The following is a 24,642-nucleotide window of genomic DNA, read 5'->3' as shown; positions in this document are numbered from 1 at the left end:
AAAAAAAAAAAAAAAAAAAAAAAAAAAAAAAAAAAAAAAAAAAAAAAAAAAAAAAAAAAAAAAAAAAAAGAAGAAGGGTTGGACCAGGTTTTTATTAGATGTTTTATGAAAAATTAAGAAAGCTGAAATATTATATTATATGTGATTTACGGACTAAAATAGAATGTGAAAATACAGAACTACAGTAAATATATTTTTAAAACAATCATCGCTCCACCATTTTGTGGTTAAACTAGAAGACTCAATAAACAAGGTATGAAGACAAAATAAGGAGATGATTAAAGGTCTGCTACACACACCTGGATCATGGCCAACAAAATTTCCAGTCCTCCATACTCACGAACTGCACCTGCTATTGCAAATTCCAACTCTGGATCTTGCGATTCCTCTCTGTCCTCCTCCAATTCCTTAATCATAGGTTCCGTTGCTTCACCATCTAGCCCCTGGGTATAATATCCACCCCCAAGAAAATTAGAGGTATTACTAGGGAACTCACCGACAAATTTCTCTAACCAATATTTATTGAACTCTTCAACATGAAACTCAAATATAAGGATCCCATCGTAAGGAGATAAGAAACATGGGGTGGTAAACATTATCCGAAAAAGACTGGACATGGATTATTTAAACAAACCTGAAGCCGGTAAGTCACTGTCATAGGAGAAGAGTCTCTTGCAGCGGTGGCAGAAATTAATCCAGTATTAGATATGGCACTTGAAGACTGGTTAGACTTCTTCCACACTTGCTCATAGACTAGTGCTATACTCAAATCAAGAGCAATTATATTTCCAGCAACCAGCAACTCCATGCCATAATCATCTTCAAGAAAACCAAGTAAATCCAATTGGTGACAAATTTTATTTTTGATATCACGCATTAATGGACCAATCTCAGCACTGGAGTAAGGATTCTTTGTCATGGATCCCCTGATAAATTCTTCTTGCGTGTGTGCCTTGTTTAGAACCAAGAGGTACACTGGCTCAGGTTTTGAGGGAGAGATCAAATTGCAGAGCTGCTCTAGAATAAACTGCACATAATATTTCAAAGTAAGCTGCCAATCTACGTACTACTTCAAACAGAAAAATAGATGAATTAAAAAGGGTAAGGGCATATTTCTAGGAAGTGATATCTGGATATTTTACTAGAGTATATATGGCATAAATCATAGAAGATACTAATATTTTTATTTTACTCCTGTAAGATTAAAAATTTACTAGGGAGCAGAAGTCTATGAGGGAGTGCGCCTTAATTGGTTGACTAGTTTTCAAGATTAATCATACCAAACAAGTCCGCCCTTTCCTTTCTGCTCCATGGATTTGCAAGCCACAAATGCAGGCTCGAATAAATTGCCTCTTGTTCTCATTGCTTTCCAGCAGAAGGCTATCCAAGAGATCTTTCAAAAGCTGATTACAATCGCTAATCAATTTTGTCTTCTGTACTACCAAACCACGAATAACGATGAGAGCCTCAAGAACTTCAGAGAGTAGATTATCCCGCATGAATCTAGCAATAAGATCAAATTATATAAGCTTAAAGAGAAGTAGTCTAAAAAGAAGATGCTTAAGGAAAGAAGTTAAACCTTGATCTAATGTTAGGGATCTCTAGAAATTTCCCAAGGAGCTCTATGAGCTTGTGAAGAATAAATCCCTGGGAAATATCAATGTGAAGGCTTCTCTCCAGAGACTCAACATTGCTTACTTCTTGGGAAATTAATTGGCAAATTGTACGTAAGCAACCTCTTACAGTCAAAAACAAGCGTGCGTCTTCTGAATCTACCATCTTGAAAAGTAATTCAAAGTATTCTGCAACACTCTCGCCAGCAGAAAGAGTTGCTGGCAACAGAGACACCAGTAAATCCAAAAGTCGAAATCGTCTTGATGAACTTTGAGCACAAAGCAAACTAATCAGCATACACATCTCTGATCTTATAGACTGGGAACAGGCACATAGCACAAGTTCTGTGACCCATGACCCTAGCTCAAAAGCTGACAGGTCACTTTTAGCATTTCTACATACAAACCGCTTCCACTTAAGAGCATACTTCAGGCACAAATAATCGCCTTTTTGTGTCCGATGTCTTTGAACTGTACCTTTGAACACCTGAGACACTTTGTACTGCCTTCTAACAAAGTCAAGATATGATGCTCCCTTTTCCCACTCTGCATAACTCAGCAATTGAATATCCTGAGTCCTATGAGAAGAATCCCAATTATGTTCAAGTGATTCAGAAGCAGACTTACTCCCACTAACAGGTCCACTAGAAGATCCAGATATCTTTTTAGAATTTTCATCCTTATTTTGTGAAACAGATGTCAATTTTGCCATCCTCTGCTCCTTGTCTACAGTATCAGATTTAGGAGGAGTACAGGCTTGAGATATGATCCTCAGACATGGAAGAATGATGTGCTCAGCAATTGCTGGATGTTTGGCACCTGACTTAATGGATGAAAATAACAGCTGGAAAACAACTCGCAATCTAGCTTCCCAGAATTCATCAGCCAAAGAACAGACTTCAGAGAGCAGTGATAACTCCTCCCGAGTTGCCAATGCAATGTCCATAGAACGATGGTGCTCAAGGCAGTACATGACTTTCTTTTGGATTAGGTCGTTCAGCCCACTCACTGCATTTACATCACTCTCAGAGAAAGAACAAAGAACAGCCCTAGCTTGTATTCGAGCAGTTTTGGGCCCTTGATGAATATTATTCTCAAACAGCTCAGATAGTATACCCAGGTTAACAAGTTGCTTCTTTGAACTCCGATGCTTTGATAACACCTGCAATATCTCAAGACATTGAGTGACAAATGTAGTCGCACAACCATAGCAGTTATTAGGAGATCTAGAAATCACAAATCTTGAAGCCGGAAACCCATCATCAGTATGTTTCTGGTGCAAATACGTCATTAAAGCCCGACGAAGACCTTGAAGTGTCTGGACACTTTTACTGACAGAATCAAAGGCTGCTTTGCATTTTTCACCATATAAAACCCCAAGGAGAGCAATTTTACGGTTAATCTTGCATGATGGTCCTGGAAGTGAGACCATCATTTGCTGAACAGAATCCTTCTGTTGCGAGTCCATTTCATTCTCACCAATGCTTGAAACAATTTTTAGCAGGGGTTTCTTGTAGCCTAAGAGCTGCTGATATCTCCTGTGAGCATTTTCTGATTCAGATTCTATTGCAGCAAGACCTCTCTTCATATCTTCGTCGTTCTCCATATTATCGAATGTAAAACTTGGTTTTGCCATAAAATTAAATTCAAATCTTCCATACTTGCTGTATCCACACTCGTTGCACAAAAATGAGTCAAGGTTCTCATAATTTATGTTCCGGCATTGCCTACATTGATATGCATTTTCATGGCAATTGCTGCATATTCCATGCCTATCAGTGACTGGACGACTGCATCTAGGGCATTGCAAAGGTTCAAGGGACAAAGCCTGAAGATTTTCATAGAAAGAATCCAGTTCAATCATGAAATTACATGCAGTGATTGGAATGGGGAACTCTACTTTTAGTTCAGTCTGATTGAAAGCAAGATGACAACTTTTAGCACGTTTCCACAAAGACCAATTATTTTTCAACTCCGATAAGTCAGCCACAGGCCGATTATTGTAGTACAGGTTCAAAACTTTCACAGATTTGGACTTCCGAGCATCGTGAACGTTCATTATAACAGTTTGAATTGTGTAACTCCCTGTACATTTGACAATGATGCGGTTGTCAGTAAATTTTGTTTCAGATTTAAGACTCTCAAGTTTCATCCTGCTGTAAGGCACCTCAGGAGAACTGCAAGCGGCACAAGGTTCACTCTCTAGATAGTAACCATCAAACTCAACTAAACCACTTAAAGTATTGTACATGCGTGAATTTGGATGATTAGCTAACAGCTCATTTTGAGAGTGAAGTGTTTGATAAATTGATCGAATTACATCAGAGGTCAAGCATCTGTCCAGAAGTTCAGAACTCTGTTGCTTAGAAACAACATCAGGAACTTTTCCCAGCAACCATGTGACCAGTTCTGTATATTCAGCAATGTTCAGACCATACATAGGAAGGGTTTTAACCTTTTGCAAGAGAGCCATCAATAGAGTTTCTTTAAATGTCTGCTTTCCATGATGCCAAACACCACAAACAACACCTTTGGCCTCTGCCCGGATAGAGCTTGAATTCCATTCGAGAAGAAAGCAATCAATGAAATGGCTCAAGACATTGTTACCCTTTTCGAAAAAGATATTCACCATGGCCTCCATATCCAAATAGGATTTCTCCAATGCAGAATCATTTCCATCTTCACCTTTTCTTTTCTTTCTTGAATCCACAGTTTGTGTGCCAGATTTATTTGTACTTGTCCCAGTATCTCCTGCTTCAGATTTTTGTACAGAATGGCCAATATCCTTTCCAGTATAAAAGGCGAGATTCAAAAGTTTGAGAGTCTGAATAACAGACTCTTCTCCGAAATAGAAAACACCATTCAGCAAAAATGGCAGTACATCTCCATGCCGTAAAGAATATTTCTGCCAATTTCGAGGCCTTGCAGCAGCTACTTCAGCCATGGTTGTTAGGCATTTCACTATCTTTACGCTTCTCTCATATGACATTGGAATTTGAAAACCACCAACCTTGTTTATGTATTTGAAAAGTTTTTTTTCTTCAGTTGAAAACTGCCAAGAGTCTCGAATACTGTAATAGTGACTTTTGCTGCCGCAAATGTGGAGGAAAAGCCTTCTCGCATATCTTCTAACAAAGCTAGTATTGGGGTTGTTAATATAACTGCAAAGAACATCTTGATAGGCATCCAACTTCAAATCCTTGCTGCTATAAATCTTAAAAGCCTTCTCCTTCTCCAATGTCTTGTCATATTTTTCTGGTCGAACCAATGTATAAACAAGACGAAAAGCATTTTCTAACAAGAGCCTGTGATAGTCTACAAAAAGATCTGTCCGGTGTGCTTTCGCGTAAGAATCTGAAAAGAATGGAGAAAAATTGCCAGCAGGGAGATCCTTACGAACTGTTAGCAGAGCTCCACATCCAGAACCATTAGTAAAACCATGTCCATTGTCATAATCAATTGAGGATGACTTGAAGACATGAACTAGCTGCTGCAGCACATCCATAAGATAATTTACAAAAGATTGTTGCCTAATAGAACCACAAGCACGAAGTAGTTGCGAAGTAAAGTCATTTTTTCCTTGATCATCCACTGAAGATTGTGCAGTCACTGAAGTAGATGGTGCAACCTGGGTTGAATTCTTGTCATGCGTATCTGCAGTAGTACTAGGCTTGGCACCTGGACCATCACTACCAGGCTGGTGCCAGTTTCTTAGCATCAGGGTGAAGAACATGAAAACAAGGATTGCAACTTCCCCAAAAGAAGTACGGGTTTTTGCTTCAAAGGGTTTGTTGAGATTAATCTCATCCAAAAACCATTTAATTAGTCTTTCCAAGTCCAAGTTTTCAGATTTCAAGCTGTTCATAAAAGGTCCGCCCATAGTGGAGGATAACCTGTAGAAAAGCTGCATAATAGGAACAGCCTGAACACCTGATGTTGTCTCCATCCATCCTTTTAACTGTTCGAGGAGCTCAGAGAGAAGCAAGGAATTAACAGTTTGTTTAGAAGCTGATATTGAAACTGGATCTGTCACTGAGGCAGAAAAATCCCCAGAATCAGCTGGCCCCAAAACATGAATTGATGACACCGGATTCTTCACGCTAATATCTGATCTTAATGATGTTGAGCTTGAATCATTGATATCTTCTGTGGAAAAGTGATATTCATTTCCATCTCCTAACGATTCCACTTCAATTGGGATGGCAGTCATAGGATGATCTCTAGAATGTGGTGAAGGAAGCCTGTCTGCATCAAGTACCTCATAACATGATTCACATAAATCAAAATCAGGGCAAATGGTACAATGCCATCGTCGCCTCAGTATAGGAACTGTAGAGCAACCATCACAACAATATTGAACAGAAGAAGTGATAGAATCTTCTTCAATCATGACCTGTGGATGGGTACCAGTTGTTTCAGTGGATGTAGGCGCAGACAATGGAATATCAGCACCATCATCAGTAGCTAACATTGTTTGCTTTGGAAACGGGACCTGTAGCAATCTTGAAGATATAGCCAGGCTGAAAAGAAAAGGGAAGGATAGAATCTTAAGTAAATACCTTAGAATAGAACTTCAGAATAAGAATAAAATTGAAGAAACAAAACCTGCTTGAAGTCTGAACAGCCTCACTAGAGGAAAACAGAAGTTTCTTAAATAGCACAACAGCAGGTGCAACAGAGTGTCTGCCAGTGTCTGGACCATGCAATGCCAGGCACTCAGCATAACAATAAATAAGTTCAACAGAGGAAATAACAATGTTGTTCAAAGTCTGAGTGTTGGGCTGCTCCAAGTCCAAAATTCCCCACAGGATTTGCATGAGTCCATCCACCACTTGAGAACCTACATTAGTAATTCTAATTATAAGGCGACCATAAAAAATATACACGACAAACATTCTACTTGCTTCTCTAATCGAGGGCCTACAGAACAATTTAACAACGCACATAAATTATCCATCTACTTTACAATATTTTCAAAGGAAAATGCAGTGGAGGCACCATGTTTGAAGAAGGACAATAATTTAAAGTCCGGGAATAGACATGATGCTGGTTGAACATGGTTGGCAGTATGGAGCAAAGAATTGCAGCATCATGATACAACTGATCAGTTAACCCCTTTCTTGGGTATAAATTTGAGGCTAAACTGGCCATCTATCAGTTCAACCCAACAGGCAAGACAAACTAAAATATGTGATAACAAAATAAAGATCATTCCAATAGAATCTAGACACATTTGAACATTCAAAAAACAATGCCAGTTTATATATTGAAACTATAGATTCACATAAGATGGATAAGTAGGCAAAAATCAGAGGATAATACAGAAAATGATATCGATGACTGCCATGGTATTATTTGCTCTTACACAACAATAAGAATAGTAGAGTTTCTTGACTGATTTATCACAAAGCAAGGTGACCAAAGAGTATACACCAAGAAGGCCTTACTTTGGGTTATTGAGAAAGAGAGAAATCAAATGTTTTTTTTTTTTTCTTTTTTTGGACAAAGGGCAAACCTTTGAAGTGTTCAAATCTTTGTATTTATTATTCAATTTCTCGTAAATTGTCAAATGTCTTTGCTTTATATGGCTACGCTTCCATTTCTTCTAATTGGGAAAACCTTTTGTAATCATCATGAATTATTCGTCCATTTTACAAGTTTCATACACCAATGAAATTGTTTTTCATAAGAAAAACAAAGCAAAGAGACCTATAATAAAGTGAACAAAATCACTCCCATCCAAGGTTTTTGGTTTAGTTTGATTTTAAGTAGATAATAATAATCTAGACTGTAATCCATCTCACTTCACAGCCCACTTTGGCTGACCATTGACATGAAATGTTAAAGAAAGTTCCTAGACCTCAAATTTTCACGATAGAGTTTAGATTATAAAAAAATTTGAGCCAAAAAATAAAGTATAAATACCGTTTCTTTCCAGAAAACAAGCCAAATTAGATCTACGATGCAGGGAAATCTTAGAAACTGCATGCATTTGAGATGTAAATTCTTCAATAATCCATCCTGCTGCAGCATCTCCAACTCCAAGCCTAGAGGAAAGCAGTGATGCTGATTTCACCACACCAGTCAGACGCATGGTGTCCTTCACCTGATTATGAGGGGAAAAATTTTAAGTTCAAAATAATTATCTCAATACAAGTAAAATTTCCATTTAAACTATTACTTGGTAGTATATCTCTTTTTTTGGGAAGATAGCTTGCAGGACACGACAAGCAGCAGACTGCAACAAGGGCTCCCGATCACTTTCATATATTGTTTCTAATAATTGCTTGCACTTCAGTTTATCCAGCTCCTGATTCACATCATCAAGTTTTGGGCATCCTTGTGATCTACGAAGCAAATAATAACTAGACAAGACCTTCAGACCATCTGCTAACACCTGCTGTTGAATAGGAGCACATTGAATGGATCGCCTCTTTTTTCCAGATTTGGCAACCAAGGAATTGGAACCAAGTGCACGTGCCTCCATGTCCAGAATAGCATCCAATTTTTCTTTCCAACCAAATTCATCTTTTGCTCGACCATACACTTCAAGAGAGTCTATCCTAGGAAGTGCAGTACCATTGAATGCTGGCCCAACAGTTATAGTAAATTCTTCATCAGCAAGGAGAGACTCACCAACAGTAAATGGTATATCATACCATGATCGCATGCCCTCGTCTAACTTTATGACTCTCTGGAATATAGATATCTCTGAAGGTATATGGTTAGCAGACATATTACCAACATGGATGCGGAATCCAACCATAACAATATCGGGGTTGGAATTAGAGACAGTGATCTGAGTAGGTAAAGAACAGTTTATGGTTAGAGAAGGATTCAATCAAAGAGAATTATTAATTTACAAAAATCCATCCTGTTGTGCTATTATGCAGCTAAAAATACAAACCAATTTCTCGTGAACTTGACATGTTCTCACATGAGGAAATGATGTATGGTTCAGAAAAAGTATTAACACATTTCTATAAACGTATTTCATAGACCAATGGACTAAACCACAGTAAGAGACTTTCTTTGCAATCTATCAGTAGAGTTCAAGCCTCCCAAACATAAAATTCAAATTGAAATATCAATGCTTCCTAGACTTCCCACAATCAGGGTGAAACTAGCTTTCAAAGCACTGTTTAGTAGTTTTTAATTATTGTAAGCAAAACTAATAAGCTGACATGTTATTGGTGAAGATTATCCAACTTAATGTATAGGTTGGATTGTGTTGAGGTACAAACGTAGGTTATTTGAGGTGGTTAAATAGTCAACTGACTTAACCCAAAAACTCCGGTTGATTTAAGAAACCCCTTCAATCCAGCCTAGCCAACCCAGAAATACACCTAATTATAGATGACAAAACTATATAATAAATATTATTCTTAATAACTAATCAGTTAACTGTCAATTTTAACCTGTGGTGAATTTTATAACATTACCAAGCATTTCAGGACCTCAATTTCATACTGATACTTCGCAATGGTCCCAAGCAAAAATACCAAAGATTACAAGTACTGTCTATTTAGCAACTACTTTACACATAAAAGGGACCAATGGATACAATATGTACGTTTCACTTTTATTCTATCCATCCTACCTTTGTACGTTTCACTTTTATTCTATCCATCCTACCTTTGTACGTTTCACTTTTATTCTATCCACATAAATCCTAGTTGGCGTTGCTAAAAGGGACCAAGGAGCAAAGGAAAAACTATCATGAGTAGGGTAAAAGAGGGCAATGCATAACCCTGGACATCTACTTTGCGTAGGTTATCAATTCAAGGGCCATCTCATTTGTTTGCAATTGGTTAGGGTATTTCATCTCTCAGTTAATCCCTGAGCTCTTGACAATCAAGCCACCAGGAACCAACACTGTTTCTTTCTTTGCCATATTGCTCATCTGCACCATGAATCCGTTGTAAATTTTTTAGGATGTGTTGGTATCTGTAGAGCAGCCAATGACAAGTTTGAAGAATTAAGGTTCAGCTTCTTGATCATTAAGGTTCCTAGGACAGACTGATTAAAATCCGGAACATCAAGAACCAACCCAGAGAAGTTGAAATATAAATTATATAAAATGGAGCTAAACCAAGAAACAGAGATAGAAGTCATTTGATCTGAAACAATAGAGATTTTCGTCAAGAAAAAACCTTTCATAAATCCAAATTTCAAAGGAACGCTCAAGAAAAGTTGAGCCAATGGACTTTAGCTTGCATTTCAAACAGATGAGGTAACCTCCCAGGAGAAAGAAAAGCGAGCTATTTGTGTTATGGGGAAAGGTAACCATCCAAACTCCAAGAAGATAGATGCTCAAATCCAAGAAGCCATATGACTGTGAAAAAGGAGGTGCTTCTAGGAAAGTATTGTTCGTGTTTCTAGGGAAGTAATTATCTCATCTGAAAGAAATTTCATCCCAAATGGTTATAAAAAGATAAAATAAGAAATCATCTCATCTGAAAGAAATTTCATCCCAAATGGTTATAAAAAGATAAAATAAGAAATCATAGCAACAGCAAAAACGCGTAATCCTGTTCTATGTTTCGTTGATTTAGATTTAAAATAACCAAGTAGGCATTGAAATGCACACTTGTGTGCAAGGAAACAATACCTTGAAATCTGAAGAGCTGGGACTCTCGAGGAAACCATCCTCGGATGCCAAACTTTGTTTGGCTCCTTCAGAATCACCATTTCTAATAGCATCTCCTCCCAATCTCACATCTGCGGTGATGCAAACAGTCTTCTCAAAAAAATCAAGCGGGAATTCTGGATTTGCACTGGCATAAACCTTGTTATTGAGAATGCCAGAACCCAACTTCTTGATTTTTTCTGCAGTAGCGTTTGCACTAGCATCCACTCCAACTGTGGTGTGCGTGTATATTTGAAGACTGCCATCATCATGTAGTAGAAGACAATGTATTTTATCTTTTGACAAAGGCTTATATGCAGTTATGCCAACTAATGGAAAAGATGAACCTCCTGCATGTCTCAAGTTTTGCGCATAAATCTCATGAGCCCCCATAGATACAGTCAAAGCAGAATTTGATTTGACACTTGAAAAGCAAACAAATAACCCACTGCCAGCAAATAACTCCTTCCAACGGTATAATCCAGCAGGCCGGAGTTTTCTGTCTTGATCCTCTTCGTATATAACTGATATCTCAGACAATTTTGTTGCATCAGGGCTTAACTGACCAACCAATGTGGTGCCATCGGCATATGCAACAAATAATAATTTGTAACATGAAGAAAAGTACAGTGACAATCCCTTTGCACTCATTTCTCTGCCCTGAATGTGAATGGTCTCCTTCAAGAGTGTAGCTCCAACATTTCCCAGCACTGACAGCTCAAATCTGAATATCCTTCCATTTTCTGAAAGAACAATAAGAAACATCCTTCCCTGTGAAGCTGTGAACAGTGTAGCATCAACTACCATGTCATCTGGAAACGTGAAGTAGTGCATAGGACTAATATTATCCAGGGAAAGATCATATATTTTCACAAACTTGTTTGTAACCACCATTAGTTGGACTTGAGACCCTGGAACCCATTCCATTCGCTTAATATGAGCACCTTGCAGAGCTAGTTCAATGGCAAGACGGTCGACAACTTCACCACGGTGGTTCAAAGTCAAGACTTGGAAATCTTCAAAGCCTGCCACAGCAAGATAGTTCTCTGTTGTGGGATTAAAAGCAAGGTGTACAATTTCAAAACGAACAACGTTTTTAGAAAGTGGCTTAACATTAGTCTTGTCTGCCGTCATGGGTGCAACTGTGGCCTGTTCTATTAACTGCCTAACATCAAAAATAGACACTTTATCACCTTCACCAACAGCAAGACGACCTCTGATGCTGACACTGAGTAAAGATTTCACAAGAGATCCACTGGCTAGATGTGATTTGAGCTCCTTTGCATTTGCATATTCTGCCTTAATCTTAAGATCCAAGGACCCCCCTTTATATGCCTTTTTCAATTGCAAGAGATCAAGCCCATATGAAAGCACCTTGTCTTTACCCAGAATAATTTTCTTGTCCTTTGAAAGGTCTGGATCCCTTTGGTTAGTAATAGAAGGCAATAAACACGAGCAAAGTTCAAGCATCCTTCCTTCAACATCCAGTTTCTCAAGTAAAACAGAAACTCCATCAAGAAGCTCCCTAGGAACAGCGGGTTTGAGGCACTTATCTGTGTCTGAAACCACATCATCTTCCATATCAGATTCACTTTCAGGAAGTTGATCTCCCTCCTCACAGAAAGGCAGGAAGCACTGAAAGTTATTGGCACCACGTACGGGGGTACTGCCATGTCCAGTAAACTTGCGAGGCTTTAAACATTGGCAACTGCTGCCCCTAACACCCCCAGCACCACAGTCACAAAAGAAGCGACTAGACCGGGAATAAACAACACGATGAGCACGATGACAGACTTTTGCACACACAGAACAACATCCCTTCGAGACAGTCAGATCACATGTATAACAAAAGTACCAGTGTTGTTCCATGAAATTGCTGCCACTGGAAGTAAATGTGCAGACTTTTGAAGCAAGTGCCCTTTCACTGTTTGTGTCCTCATCCTCATCCTTGTCTAGACTAGCTATCTCACCATCGGAAGTTCCATCATCCTCATCTTCCTCACCAGAAGTTGCATCACATTCAAAAGATGCAGGCCCGTCTTCTTGATTGGAAGAAAGAACCAATGTCTCCGAATTCTTCCTAGGCCCCACTGACTTGGAAGAAAGAGGTCCAATTTCAGGTGCATACCTCGATAGGGGTTTGCCGGAGGGTCTCTCAAAAACATTCTTTCCAGATCCACTCTCAATCAAGATCATTTCAAGAAAACTAAAGAGGTACTTCAGCCCTGGAAGCAGGCGCTCATCGCTAGCCAATTTTTCCATCAATATGAGAATCCTCTCCAAAAGTAGTTTCATTGATTTCTCCCCTTTCAATAGCTGAACAACAAAATGGAAATAGGAATTAGCAACACTGATATCAAATCGCAAAAATGCCAGGTCAAGGGATACAAGTGCAGCCTCAAAGATGTGACTCTGCAGTTGAAGTGCCAGAGGTTCTGAGGGTGATGATATGAGACAAAATACAAAATTCATGGATGATTCTCTAAGAGAAATAGAAGATCCTTTCACATTGACTCCGCTTGAATCCTTGGCCACTGAACCCAAAATCCTCTTCTCCAACCATTTCGACAGGCCATGCAAATCCATACTAAGGAATTTATTTTGTATTTCCAGTTTAAGCTTGGGGCATGGCTCTCCAGACAAGAGTTCCACAAAGAAACCAAGAACCTTCAAGTTAACTAATTCAGAGCAACAGTTGTCTAAGGAGTCCAGAAGAACCAACAAATTACCATGTTGAGATCCATAAAACTCCCTAACCTGCTCTGGTACAACTTCAGCACCATAATAAAATTGGAAAACGGAAGACATTGAAACATCTTTACGGAGGCTGTCAATGATATCTGTAGCCTTAACAATTACCCATTCATGAATAGTGCTATCACTTGCCCCACTCATATTAATGTGTCTTAAGTACCCCTCAAGCTGTTTCAACAGAAACAGAACCCCATAAGCACATCCTTCCAATTCCACACTCAAACTCTGATATATACCTTCACATAGCCCATGAACTTTTTCAAAGGTTTTGTCAAATTTTATAGTCATTACTGCATCAAGAATCCCATGAGTCACCTCAGTCTCCAAAATGATATTACGTTTAACATCTACTATCCCCAGCAGCCCAGCTAAAACAGAAATAATCCTTCCTATGCTAAGGACACAAGAAAGTAGAATTCCACTGGAAGTTTCCAAATGGGAGGGAAAACCGTGAAACATCGATTCCCAAGAGGCCCTTGATAAGAACCCAAGGGCTCTTTTGTCAACTATTTCGTCCAACCTAGACATGAGCTTAAAAACAGACTCCAATACGCAAGATGTTGTCCCATAGTTCTCAAGGGCCTTGTTCTGGACACATCTATCAAATTCAGAATGTTTAAAGAGCAAGAGAGGGGAAAACTCAGAAGCATGATCATTAGTACCACTAAGAGTGGCAACAAAAGCTTTCTGATAAACTTGTAAATACATGCTCAATACAGATGACAACTCCCTGATTAAAATTGAAACTTGGCAATCGGTAATCACCGAGGAAATTAAACTTCCCGCTAAATTGGCCTGCTCAATATCTGTAACAGCAATATCTGTCAAGAAAGAACCCACTGTAGGAATCGTATTATTACTGCAGTATCTCAATATCCCAACGCTGAGGAAGGAAAGAATCAGAGATAGCCATGCTCCGTTTCTTAAAAAATTCCAGCCCAAAGCTTTGAAGTCCTCCAAGATACTCCCACCATGCAAACGCCGAAGCAAACCAATCACAACTTGAGGAAACTTCATGCTCTCGCCAATAATATCACTACGATCTAGAAGTAAATAACTGAAGTAGAAGAAGCATGTGGTATTAGAAATGTCCAGAGTCTCTGGGTCGCTCCATAACGAGCCTCCATGTGACAAAGCATTCCCATAAGGAAAATCCCAACAGAGAACAAAAATATATCTTTCAATGATCAGGTCTTCAACCGTAACAGCTTGTTTACCATTCCAGAACCCCAAAATCCATGAGAATGTAGAAAAGATCTCACCGGGATTGAACCATGGACATTCGATTGCCAAATCATGCTGCCGTAGTGAAGCAGGAAATGAAGAAATATCAATCAACTGGTTGATCAAACCATTAAAGAAGGGCTCGGATTCCATGGATGAACCAATTATATTCTTAGCAACATTTGCTCCCCAAGATGATAAATGATCATTCACTGTGTAAGGCAAACTAGAGGAAAATGCAGGAGCATCCATCAACTTAGATCGAAAATCAAAAAGCAACGAAGAGGAACATGTATGAGGGTGAAAAATAACGTAGCGAAGTACTATGATCAACCTTGAAACTAATAAACCCCACATTGACAATTCTGTACTGTTAGAAAATGTGGACGGAGCATCGATCGTCCTAATGGAAGAAAAAATTAAGCTCGAAATTTCTCTTTTTTCTTCTTCAGAAGATAAGTGAAATGCCACAAGAAAAATTTCAATATGAAAGACAGAGGGAAGAGTCCCAATAAATTCCTGGAGGCTGGAATTACTTAAGGAAATAGTTTTGGCCTTCTCAGCGATAAATTCCACAAATTGCCTGTATATTTGGGTCCTCAATTGTGTCCCAGCAGCACCAGTTCTACAGAAAAGGGTGTTCGCCAGTAAGCTTAGGGTCTGATCATTGTAAACAACGTTTCCATTTTCAGCATTCAAAATTTTCTTCACAAGGTACTCTTCAAGATAATCTGGCAATGCATGACGTGTGAGAAGACCATGCAATAACCTGTAACAAATTTCATGGATGTGGTCAGATTTCTTCTCATCATGTGCAGGTACACAACTAGTAGAAGATCGGTCATCAGAACAGAATCCCTCACAGTTAAGTAAGGAAATCAATATATCAATATGATTCTGATCAAGTTTATTGCAACCATCATCAAAAACAGATGCACTCCATTCAGGAGAAAAGATGCATTGCTTGATAAAGCTCAGTAGTTCTTTAGCAGCTTGGAGAAGCAGATTGCAAAAGCTAGAGGTAGAATTGACAGCAAGATGATGTAAATCATATCCATCTACAGATCCAACAGAGCGGCCACTCTCAGAGAAGAGGTCCCCAAATAGTGCTTCATCTTCATGACAAACAGAAGTTTCTTGTTCAACCGTGCTACTGCTCTTCATGCAACTGGATAACGATCGCTCTATTTTTGGTCTTAATCTCACTCCTTCAGAATAAAGAAAGAAGAGGAGATGCATCAAATCATCCATCCATTGTTTTGACGGAGGGAATATCATTCTCAAAATTTCTTCTACTGTATAATTCTTTTGCAAAGGAACAATCTCCAAACGAGCATGGCATTTAGGTATTTCCACTGATAAATTAGCAAGAGTGCTCGTGTGATGCATTTCAAGATCATTAAAACTGAAAGCATGATATTTATGCCCCTTAAGATCTTGTATGAGTTTAAGTATGACCATAACACTCCGAGGAAAGTAAACCAGGGGAGGCTTCAGGTTTGCAATAGATGCATCATGCCGCCAAACAGAGGAACTCAGATTATCCAATATGGAAGCCACTATACATGTTTGGATGTTCACACAAACATAGCTGTTGCGAAATACAACCTTCACTAGCTCCAAATATTCTTCCAGGAGTAACAAAATGGTGTTCTCAAAACTACCCTCGACTATAGCATGACTATTTGCAAACTCAAAACATAGTCCAAACAAGCAAGGCAATGAGTTGGCAAACAGTGCAAATGCCTGCATCAGTTTAGCATCATATTCAATCCACGGAAATTTCTTTGAGAGTTCCGTAAGAAGCTTTAATATCCTCAAACTACATGAAAGTCTCTTCCGAAAACTTGTACTTCCTGTCTTCTCATCAAGCACATCTTGGAGTATTACCAATTCTTTACAGATCAAAATCAAACGTTGGATGCATGCCAAATGCATGATCGCCCAATGTTGGCAAAGGAGAATCAACTTGTTTGTGTCTTCAAGGAATGTCGGTTCACTGAATCCAGATTCAGTGGTCAGCTGATCAGCTTGCACGCATTCAGCAGCTATTGTCATTAAAAGCCTTCCTACCTGCTTTTCTTCTCTGGAGCAACAGACTCCTTCTAAATGTTATACAAGAAAAACAAACTTTGAGGAAAAACTAATATTAATGCATAAGGCATGTTCAAAAAGTCATTTAAATTTAACAGATACCTGCAAATCCACATTCAATTTGATTATCGAACTCTTTAGAAACATCACAGTCTGCACCAGTAAATTTCAACAACTCTATAAGACCTTTCTTGGCGTAAAGCTGTGCACAGTCGGATACTTTATCCATCCCATCAACCAAAATTGTCTCCATAATCAGTAACATATTATTCTGCAGAAGATGCCAAAGGGTAGTTTATATAATACAAAAACAATGTATATACATGAAAGTTGAAATAGAAAAAGAATGGAAACATAAAAAACAAACACTCAAAATAAGAAATTTGCTTGCTGGTAATATAAATCTTAAAATTAATGCACAAGAATGAATATGAAGTAAACTTCCATAAATCAAGATGGTTAATATCAAAATGAGGGTTAATACTTGTGCACAATGTCATGAAAATATCAACAAAATGTTGATTGTGATAGAAACAAAATTGTTACTAGAAAAATAAAATAAAAGAAACAATAATGTTTAACTATTACTACATCATCTCAAACTTCATACCTCTACATCATCTCAAACTTGACACCATCTTTCTGTATTCAAGTCACAAGCTCATTGCCAAGGTACATCAACCAACTTTTTTAAAGTAAGATTAGCTCATATTTAAACCTCAAAAATAGCTATTAAAATACTTTTTCCAGCATTTTTCTCTATTACATAATATTTTTTCCTCTCATTTTTTTCCCTTTCTTTATACCTATATTGTCTCACTCTCTTTATTTTCATATTCCCCTCTTTCTCTCATTCTTTTGTAAAATTTGTTTTTTAACTTCTGTAATTTTATAATGATATAATTCTATATTCATGGATGGTTTTAGTGTTAAAAATATAATACTTTATAGCTAAACAAAGCAACTTTTAACAATTCCATTAATTAAATCAAACCATTTGTATCAGCTTCCACCGTTCAAATGCTTCTACTCAAAATAAACTCCAACGTCCACATTGCTTAGAAATCCTTGGAATTATAAACCTTACAAGCAAAAAATAAATAAATAAATAACAGCTTCTGTTTTCAATCCACGTACAGATGGTTTTTTCCTTCCATACCCCCTAGAAAGGCCAGCTGAATGAGATAATAATATAGCATATTCTACGAAAAACAGAAAGTTTTATTAAGACAATTAGGAATTGTATGATAAAAACGTTACTTTCTACCTTATCAGCAAAAAGGAATCTTTACATAATTTCATAACTAATAACTTGCTTTTTAAGTTTCTCATGCCAATGAGGTTAGTGCGTTTGCATGTTAAGAAGAAGAAAAAAAGTGGTGGTGATTATGAATAGTAAATTTCGCTATTGTACTTTGAACACTGTGCCTATGTAATACAAACGCATTTCAAAATAAGAAAATATCTGAAACTTCAAAAGCTTTAATTCTATCCCTAAACTTTGTCCTTTTTAGTCCTTGTTGTCAACACCAGCTGACAAATGCTAACGTGACAATCCAACAAGATAAAATTTTCACGAGGTAGTAAACAGGCAGTGAGTTTGATGCTATTGCACTTGGTCTTAATTTTAACCCATCAAACCGAATCGTCTAACCCAACGACCAATTCTTGTATATAACCACTCTTTTGTAATAGTCCAACCACATGTCAAATCGGACCACCTTCTCCAAAATTTACCAAACGGAGTGACACAAACACTTCGTCAACTAGTATTACTGATAGGGACTCAGAATAAGCATAATTTAAATCTCGGTATGTACTATTTGAAGTCCAAGACTAAGTAGACACAATAACAAAAACAAATTTTATAATTTGACTTAATAATATAATAAATATCAAGTTTCAACAAGAGTAATAAATATAACATTCAGGGGAACATTTAATATCCCGACTCAGTCAAACGTGAGACAAACTCAGCCAATAGGATATGAAAAGAAGATTTGACACACAAGAACAAGAAGTGCAATAAAAGAAAATGAAATTAAGTGATATAAAGTAAATAACGAATGCAGAAGGCCAAAAATAAGAAGCAAATTCGACTTGAGAAACATTAAAGCACAAACAAATCGTGGCTCGAGATGTACTTCCATAGAGGGAGACAGGTATCCTACAGAACTCATGTGAGGTGAGTAAAAGAAAGCAATGACGAGCCCATCCCTCCCACATAATTTAGACACTACCAAGAAGCAACAAACCTGAATACCAAAGTCATCGCACTTAAACTCTGATTTCTCCAAGTAACAGAAAACCAACTCGAGTGACTTTTTAATAACCGCAACAACTATAGCTTCAGCTTGATCCACTGTCGAGGCAAATGCATCAAAGACAACATGCATCAATTGAATACCATATCACCAACCGAAATCCATTTCCCGCGAAAATAAAGAAATATTCAAGAAGATAAAGTCCGAGAGTCAAGAAACAAAGCCGCAATTTATTTTTAAAAAATTTGAAACTCAAATAGCAGCAAATTGCTTACACAATTTACGCATTCATAATTTTAGTATTTTTACAAAAAAAGAAATGGTTGAGTTAGAAGCACTTAAATTCTATTCCAAATGAGTTTCCAGTCCTAAAAGGATCAAGATCTTCAAGACATTACGTTTAATAAAATTGCACGAGTAATCCAAATTTTAAAAAATGAAAAGAAAAAGAGAAAAAAAAAACGCGACAACAAGAAAACAGATACCGAAAAACACATTTCTGAATCGAAAAAAGCTCGGGAGTGAAGCAAAGCGTACCGGTCAGGGCTCGAGAAGCAGAAGCAATTGCATGAGCAATTGAACAAACAGCTTGGATCTGAGAATCATTCCACGACTGAAAAGCAAGCTTCCCGTCACCAAGGTCCCGAAGGCCGGCCTTGAGAATCGAATAGAATTGACGAAGGCCGAGTTTGAACGAAGAATCATCGGAGCGAAGAAGCTGGAGGAGATCGGATGAAGAAAAAGGCTTCTTGGTATTGGCACTGCTGCTGGAATCGTCAAGGAATATAGTGTCTATGAGCTTGACGAGACTCTGCTCCGCCATGAGCAGTGGCGCCCAAAGGCCAGGACGATCAGAACTGAAAACTTGGAGGAGAAGAAGAAAGAAAGAAGAATAGAGGAGAAAGAAGAAGCGAATTTATGTGTTTTAATTATAAATAGTAATATCCCAGAGGTGTTTTGTGAGAATAATTTTTTCTTTATTATTAATTTTATAAATAGCTTTTTCAATTACTCTCAATTATTAACATAAAAATAGTTAATTAAATAAAATTAGAATTTAGTTGTTATTCAGTTTTTAATTTTTAAAAATTTATTAAACACAAAAATATAATAAAGTGTACATTCAGAATAAATGCTCTGCTTTTATTTGACAGTGAGATATGGCTCTCTTGACAAATCCTTCACCTTTTTTTTCTTTTACCAAATTACGATAATATTATTTTTAAAATAATAATTTCTAAATATTTGAAGGACTAAAATACAATTTTTCAAAATTCCGAGATAATCTAATGAAATTAAATATTGGGGTTGTATACATATTTTGATTGTATACAAAAAGGGAATGAAAATCTTATTATGAGCTCGTACGGGTTGATTGAACTAGAACTAAGACTCTTTCGGCATTGATAAGTTCAAAGGAGCGCCCTAAGTCTTGATCTTAGTATTATTATGGTCGAATCTAAAAAAGAAAATCTAAGTTATCGAAGTTTAATGTCTGTTTAAGAGCCTACAAATGAACGGTTTATTGAGTAATTTTATACTAATTTGTGCATTTTTTTTTAATGGTAATTGAGTATGCCTAGCTAACAACAAGGACGTTTTGGAGTTGTGTAACTATGGAGCTGGTATCAAATAGGTGTGAACAGTTGAGTTATAAGAGTCGGTATCAAATAGGAAACTCCCCCAATGGAATGTGGCTTATGGATAAACCACAATGAAAGTTAATGAACACGTAACACACGAGTAAGAAAAAGATGCACATGAGACACCTAACCCAACTCGTGTACTAACTCTGCTATACGAGACACAAATTAATTCAATCTTGCGACAATGTTATATGGGACGCTAATTAAACCAACCACGGTGCATGTATAGAGCGACCCTAATTTTTTAGGTATTAATTATTATTTTTTAAAATAAAAAAGTCCTCCTAGAAGGGAGTGAAGATATGGAGCTTGTTATCCACCTACCAGCAAAGGGGCACCGGCAGTGAGCGAGGGAGAAGGAAAGAGAAACATGAAGATATAGAGGGAAGAGGGCGGCTTTATTTTCGCGGGATTTGTAGCTTTCGTTCCATCGCCTTCTATGTTCCAATTCAACGCCCTTCAAATGCGCAATCTCGAATTAGCTTGAAATTCCAATATCTGTGTGCGTGATTTTTCCGAAAAAGCGCGTGTATATAATTTCCGCATATTATCATTGCTCTCAATTTCCAGGTTTCTCTGTCCTTCACCCACCACCGAAGATCGTATTCTCTTTCGGTCTTCTCTTCTCCCCCCACTTTACTGATCTCTCAAGGTACTTCTCTTTTTCCAACTATTCTCCGTGTCCCCGGGGACCCCTTTTGATGATCGCCCCATATTTTGATTGTTCTGTATTGGGTTTCTGATTCTTTTCATGATTTATGTGTATTCGTGGCCCGATCGTCTATTTCTCGAGTTTTTTGTTATGGGACTGTCGCATAATTTGAATACCTTTTTTCTTGTCCTGTACCTCGTATTCATCAATGGGTATATTGGATGAGTTATGTATGTCCTGGATAACGACGATCAGCTTGGTTTTCTGTCGATGTTGTTATGGCATCTCGTCTCCTCATCATCAAGGAAAGAATCCGTGTTTTCAGAGGTGACCCAGAAAATGATATGGTCTAATGATGGGTGGGTAACTTTGACCGAAGAGTATTGCATTTGATCAACACTTTTATTTATTTTTGGTTATTTCAACACTTTTTTTCTTTCATTGTTGTGATTATTGTGGTTTTGGACTGCTGCCGACAGATTCATATTCCCTGAGTTATTGCTAATTGTTGGTTTAATACATGATCTTAGAAGGAATTGTCGGTTAACTTTCTTTCTAGTGTGATCACATTGGCATTTCTGCATCGCAGTTGCTTTGAGGACAATCCCTTTGGATACTCATCCCATTAACATTACTGAACAGGGGATACTAATTTTACAGAGGAAAATCACAGTTTCAATAATCTAGTGTTTATTCAACTTCAAGAGGGAGGGTACTGGTTCGTGGAGGCAATTCTACTTCTGCGAGCTTATGTACTCTCGTCTCCATTTTCCTGCATAATCATTGCCCAAGACCTCCATTTGAAAGCAAGTGAATAGCTAAATTGGTTTATCTGTCGACTTGGGAATCTGCTGGTTGGAAAATTGAGAACTATAAAAAGACTGGTAGGAGTTGGCACAATGGGTGCTGTCTGCTGCTGTTTGAGCGTGGAGGATTTTGAAGACTATGTCAATCCAAATAGTTCAGTATATAGGAATTGCACCTGTCTTAGTTGCTTCATTCAGAGCTTCTTAAATGCAGTAAGCCCCATTTTTATTGTAATGTATATCAGGTTATTTTGCGATGTCACTATCAAGTATGAAAATGTAACTATTTATGAATGTATGTGACAATGATTTTTTTTTTTTTTTTTTAATGTTAATGTTGGTGAAAATTTGAAGAAAGTTTGAAACAAAATGAATTTTGATTACTGTACTTCTTCATATTTTTTCATCACAAAGTTGCAGAAAAAATTTCAATTATTGGTTTTGTTTTACGAGGATTTGACATTTGTATAGTATTAGCATCTAGAGTTGACAACTTTTCTTTTTTCCTGAAAAATTGACGATGAAAATCGGAACCTACAAATATTGGGAGGGGAATGTCCTGAATATTGATGCTACTTCCTTGTATGTCATATCATTGTGTTGTTTGTTTTCATTTGTGTCTTTCCATATTTCCTACCGAAATTATTGCCTGTGATTTATAATGTGCACTAGCGTGGGTATATATATAACCCACAACCCGCTATTAATTATAATATATATATGGAAAAGCACTTGTAATTTGTTTCGAGTTTCACAAGTGTTTAGTGTAGTTTGTAACATTATTCTCAAGATAATTGTATGACTCTATTTTCCCTCTTAATTTCTGTAGTACACATTGGTTTTTCGAAGAGGAGAAGTGCATTCTGTCTCTTCATCAATTCAAGGGGCAACACCTATGAGTTCTACAGCATCAACAGATAACTGTTTATCTGAAATGTACCGCTCACCTCCAAGGCCATTGCCTTATGATGCTGACCCCAGGTATATCCGCTTGCAGCGGGATGGATTAATTTCTAGGCGAGAGAAGGGGTCAAGCCATTTACAAGAGGAGTCGGAGCCTTTAAGAGGTGATGTGGATACAGATTCAGATTCTTTGGGCTCATCTGGCAAATGGAATGGATCTGCTTGTCTTGAGGAATCTAAAGAAATTCTTGGCAAGTCATCTCTAAAGTTCCCATCAACTAAATCTACCACTGATGTTGGGTATGCTTATACATCCTCTGAAGATGAGGATGTCTGTCCAACGTGTCTTGAAGGTTGGTTTATTTATTGAGCTTCATTTTATCATGGATCTTATTTTCTTGCTCATAATAATCTATGGTTTTGGCCCTCAATATTCTTGTATGTTGAGCTTCTGGGTGACAAACAAGTTATTGATCCACACATTTTTCAACGTGCCAAAATTTTGTTCTGCTCATTTAATTTTCTTCTTTTCCCTTGCAGAATATACTTCCGAGAATCCCAAGATAGTGACGAAATGCTCTCATCATTTTCACCTTGGATGTATCTATGAGTGGATGGAGAGAAGTGATAACTGTCCAGTTTGTGGCAAGGTAAGGTTCCTTTTATACATCGGATCATATAAACTTGTTCAATCACTATTTGAAAGCAACCCTATTCATTGTGTTCGAGTGTCTGACTCAAATTGATGTTTGGATCTGTTTATGTTCTGGAAGTTATGTGTTTCACAAGTGTTCCTATTCATAAGTAAATCAGATTGCTGTTTGGGGCCCACAATAATAACTAATGTTTCTTCCCCAGCTCCTTCACTGGTGTGAAGCTTTGGAAAATGGCCTTCAGATGAAATGCGATTCTTAGATGCTCTTCTTCCTATAAAATAGCAGGTTATCTTGCGTAGTATAAAATCATTCCCAATTGATGGTACTCTAGTGATCCTAAATCACATTAGAGGTGGAATTAACCTTTTAGTTTGTTACTTAAGTAAATAGTACCAGTATTAAGCGATTAAGATTGCACGGTACAGCTGGTAATTTTACTGAAAAAGAAAAAGGAGCTCAACCTGTGTCTGTGATAAAACCTTTTGAAGGATGTCCGCCTGATTCATGTTGTGTATGAAACTTATGACCATCGCTTGGCTATGATATTTGACAGTTAGAAAACTGGTGGAATGTTGAGTACCACAAACAGGTTTAGTTTAAATACAGCTTGTCTTTTTAAAAATGTTTTAGATACAGTGTACATATGGTTTTTTCTGTATATATGATTCTCAACAGAATCTGAACTGATGCTTAAAATGTGGACAAATTTTAAATAGGATGCGAAGCTATTGTTAGCTTGATCTGTTTATAAAACAAAATTAAACGTAGGTTCCTAAGGAGTTTAACATGGTTGAATTCTGCAGAGACGGTATTCCTTTTTAGGCTGAATTCTGATTCTACTGATGAGCTTGATTAACATTAGAGATTAGAGATTAGAGATTATGTTATTTGTAAACTGGAAAGGAAACAACCTTAACATGCTTGGATGGGTTTCATTTACTTTTATTTCATACCACTATTTTAATGTCTTACTTAGGTTATGGCGTTCGATGAAACGACTTGATGTGCGGACGAAGACAGCAACATCTTGGGTATAACCAACAGCAACATGGTCATTTGTGAATATTGCAGGATAAGATTTTTCTATCATGGTAAATATTATGAATCAAAGTATAACAAAGGTTGTATCCTCATTTTCAAAGATTATTTATAAGTTATACAGTTGAATTGATGTTTCACCAAAATATCATCCTATTGGGGAAGAAAAAGAGGTGTTGTGAATGACTGAAACCTTTCCATTCCATGTTTTTGGTGTATCCATCTGTTTTCTTTCTTTTCTTGGAAGTGAAACAGGCTCTCACCTTTCAACCATCTCTTCTTCTCAAAGAAAGAAAAAGAAATGAGCTAAGATTAAGTTCTTTTTATAATCCAGTTATGGGAAGTTCATTTTTAGATAACCTG

At 37.4% G+C, this 24,642-nt stretch overlaps 2 protein-coding genes across 8 annotated transcripts in view; one reads left to right on the top strand and one right to left on the bottom strand.

The window, feature by feature from the left end:
• Positions 1-19,489, bottom strand: part of LOC111489419 (auxin transport protein BIG-like) — a 24,177-nt gene extending 4,688 nt beyond the window's left edge. The window contains exons 1-11 of one of the 2 annotated variants that reach the window (XM_023137608.1): positions 19,116-19,489; positions 18,570-18,676; positions 16,417-16,585; positions 10,225-16,325; positions 7,795-8,412; positions 7,539-7,719; positions 6,219-6,453; positions 1,580-6,133; positions 1,281-1,503; positions 635-1,027; positions 300-443 (exon numbers count right to left, since the gene is read on the bottom strand). In XM_023137608.1, the coding sequence (XP_022993376.1) occupies positions 300-443; positions 635-1,027; positions 1,281-1,503; positions 1,580-6,133; positions 6,219-6,453; positions 7,539-7,719; positions 7,795-8,412; positions 10,225-16,325; positions 16,417-16,585; positions 18,570-18,676; positions 19,116-19,401 (13,011 nt within the window). In that variant the 5' untranslated portion in view covers positions 19,402-19,489. The remainder of the gene's footprint in view (positions 1-299; positions 444-634; positions 1,028-1,280; positions 1,504-1,579; positions 6,134-6,218; positions 6,454-7,538; positions 7,720-7,794; positions 8,413-10,224; positions 16,326-16,416; positions 16,586-18,569; positions 18,677-19,115) is intronic. The other variant, XM_023137609.1, reaches the window with a different exon arrangement.
• Positions 19,490-20,517: 1,028 nt separating this feature from the next.
• LOC111489111 (E3 ubiquitin-protein ligase At3g02290-like) lies at positions 20,518-24,552 on the top strand. 6 transcript variants are annotated; one of them, XM_023137160.1, is made up of 5 exons: positions 20,518-20,876; positions 21,537-21,895; positions 22,512-22,938; positions 23,126-23,235; positions 24,218-24,552. In XM_023137160.1, the coding sequence occupies exons 2-5, from the start codon at positions 21,776-21,778 to the stop codon at positions 24,242-24,244; spliced, it is 684 nt and encodes a 227-aa protein (XP_022992928.1). In that variant the 5' UTR covers positions 20,518-20,876; positions 21,537-21,775; the 3' UTR covers positions 24,245-24,552. The 6 variants fall into 6 exon arrangements, with proteins under 6 accessions (XP_022992928.1, XP_022992923.1, XP_022992926.1 ...); XM_023137155.1 differs by having other exon boundaries at positions 21,519-21,895; XM_023137158.1 differs by having other exon boundaries at positions 21,466-21,895.
• Positions 24,553-24,642: the final 90 nt, after the last annotated feature.

Source organism: Cucurbita maxima, unplaced genomic scaffold (assembly GCF_002738345.1).
Source record: "Cucurbita maxima cultivar Rimu unplaced genomic scaffold, Cmax_1.0 Cma_Scf00014, whole genome shotgun sequence".
Taxonomy (NCBI): domain Eukaryota; kingdom Viridiplantae; phylum Streptophyta; class Magnoliopsida; order Cucurbitales; family Cucurbitaceae; genus Cucurbita; species Cucurbita maxima.
Note: the sequence above shows the minus strand (reverse complement) of the source record. Positions and strands in the feature narration are given on the sequence as shown.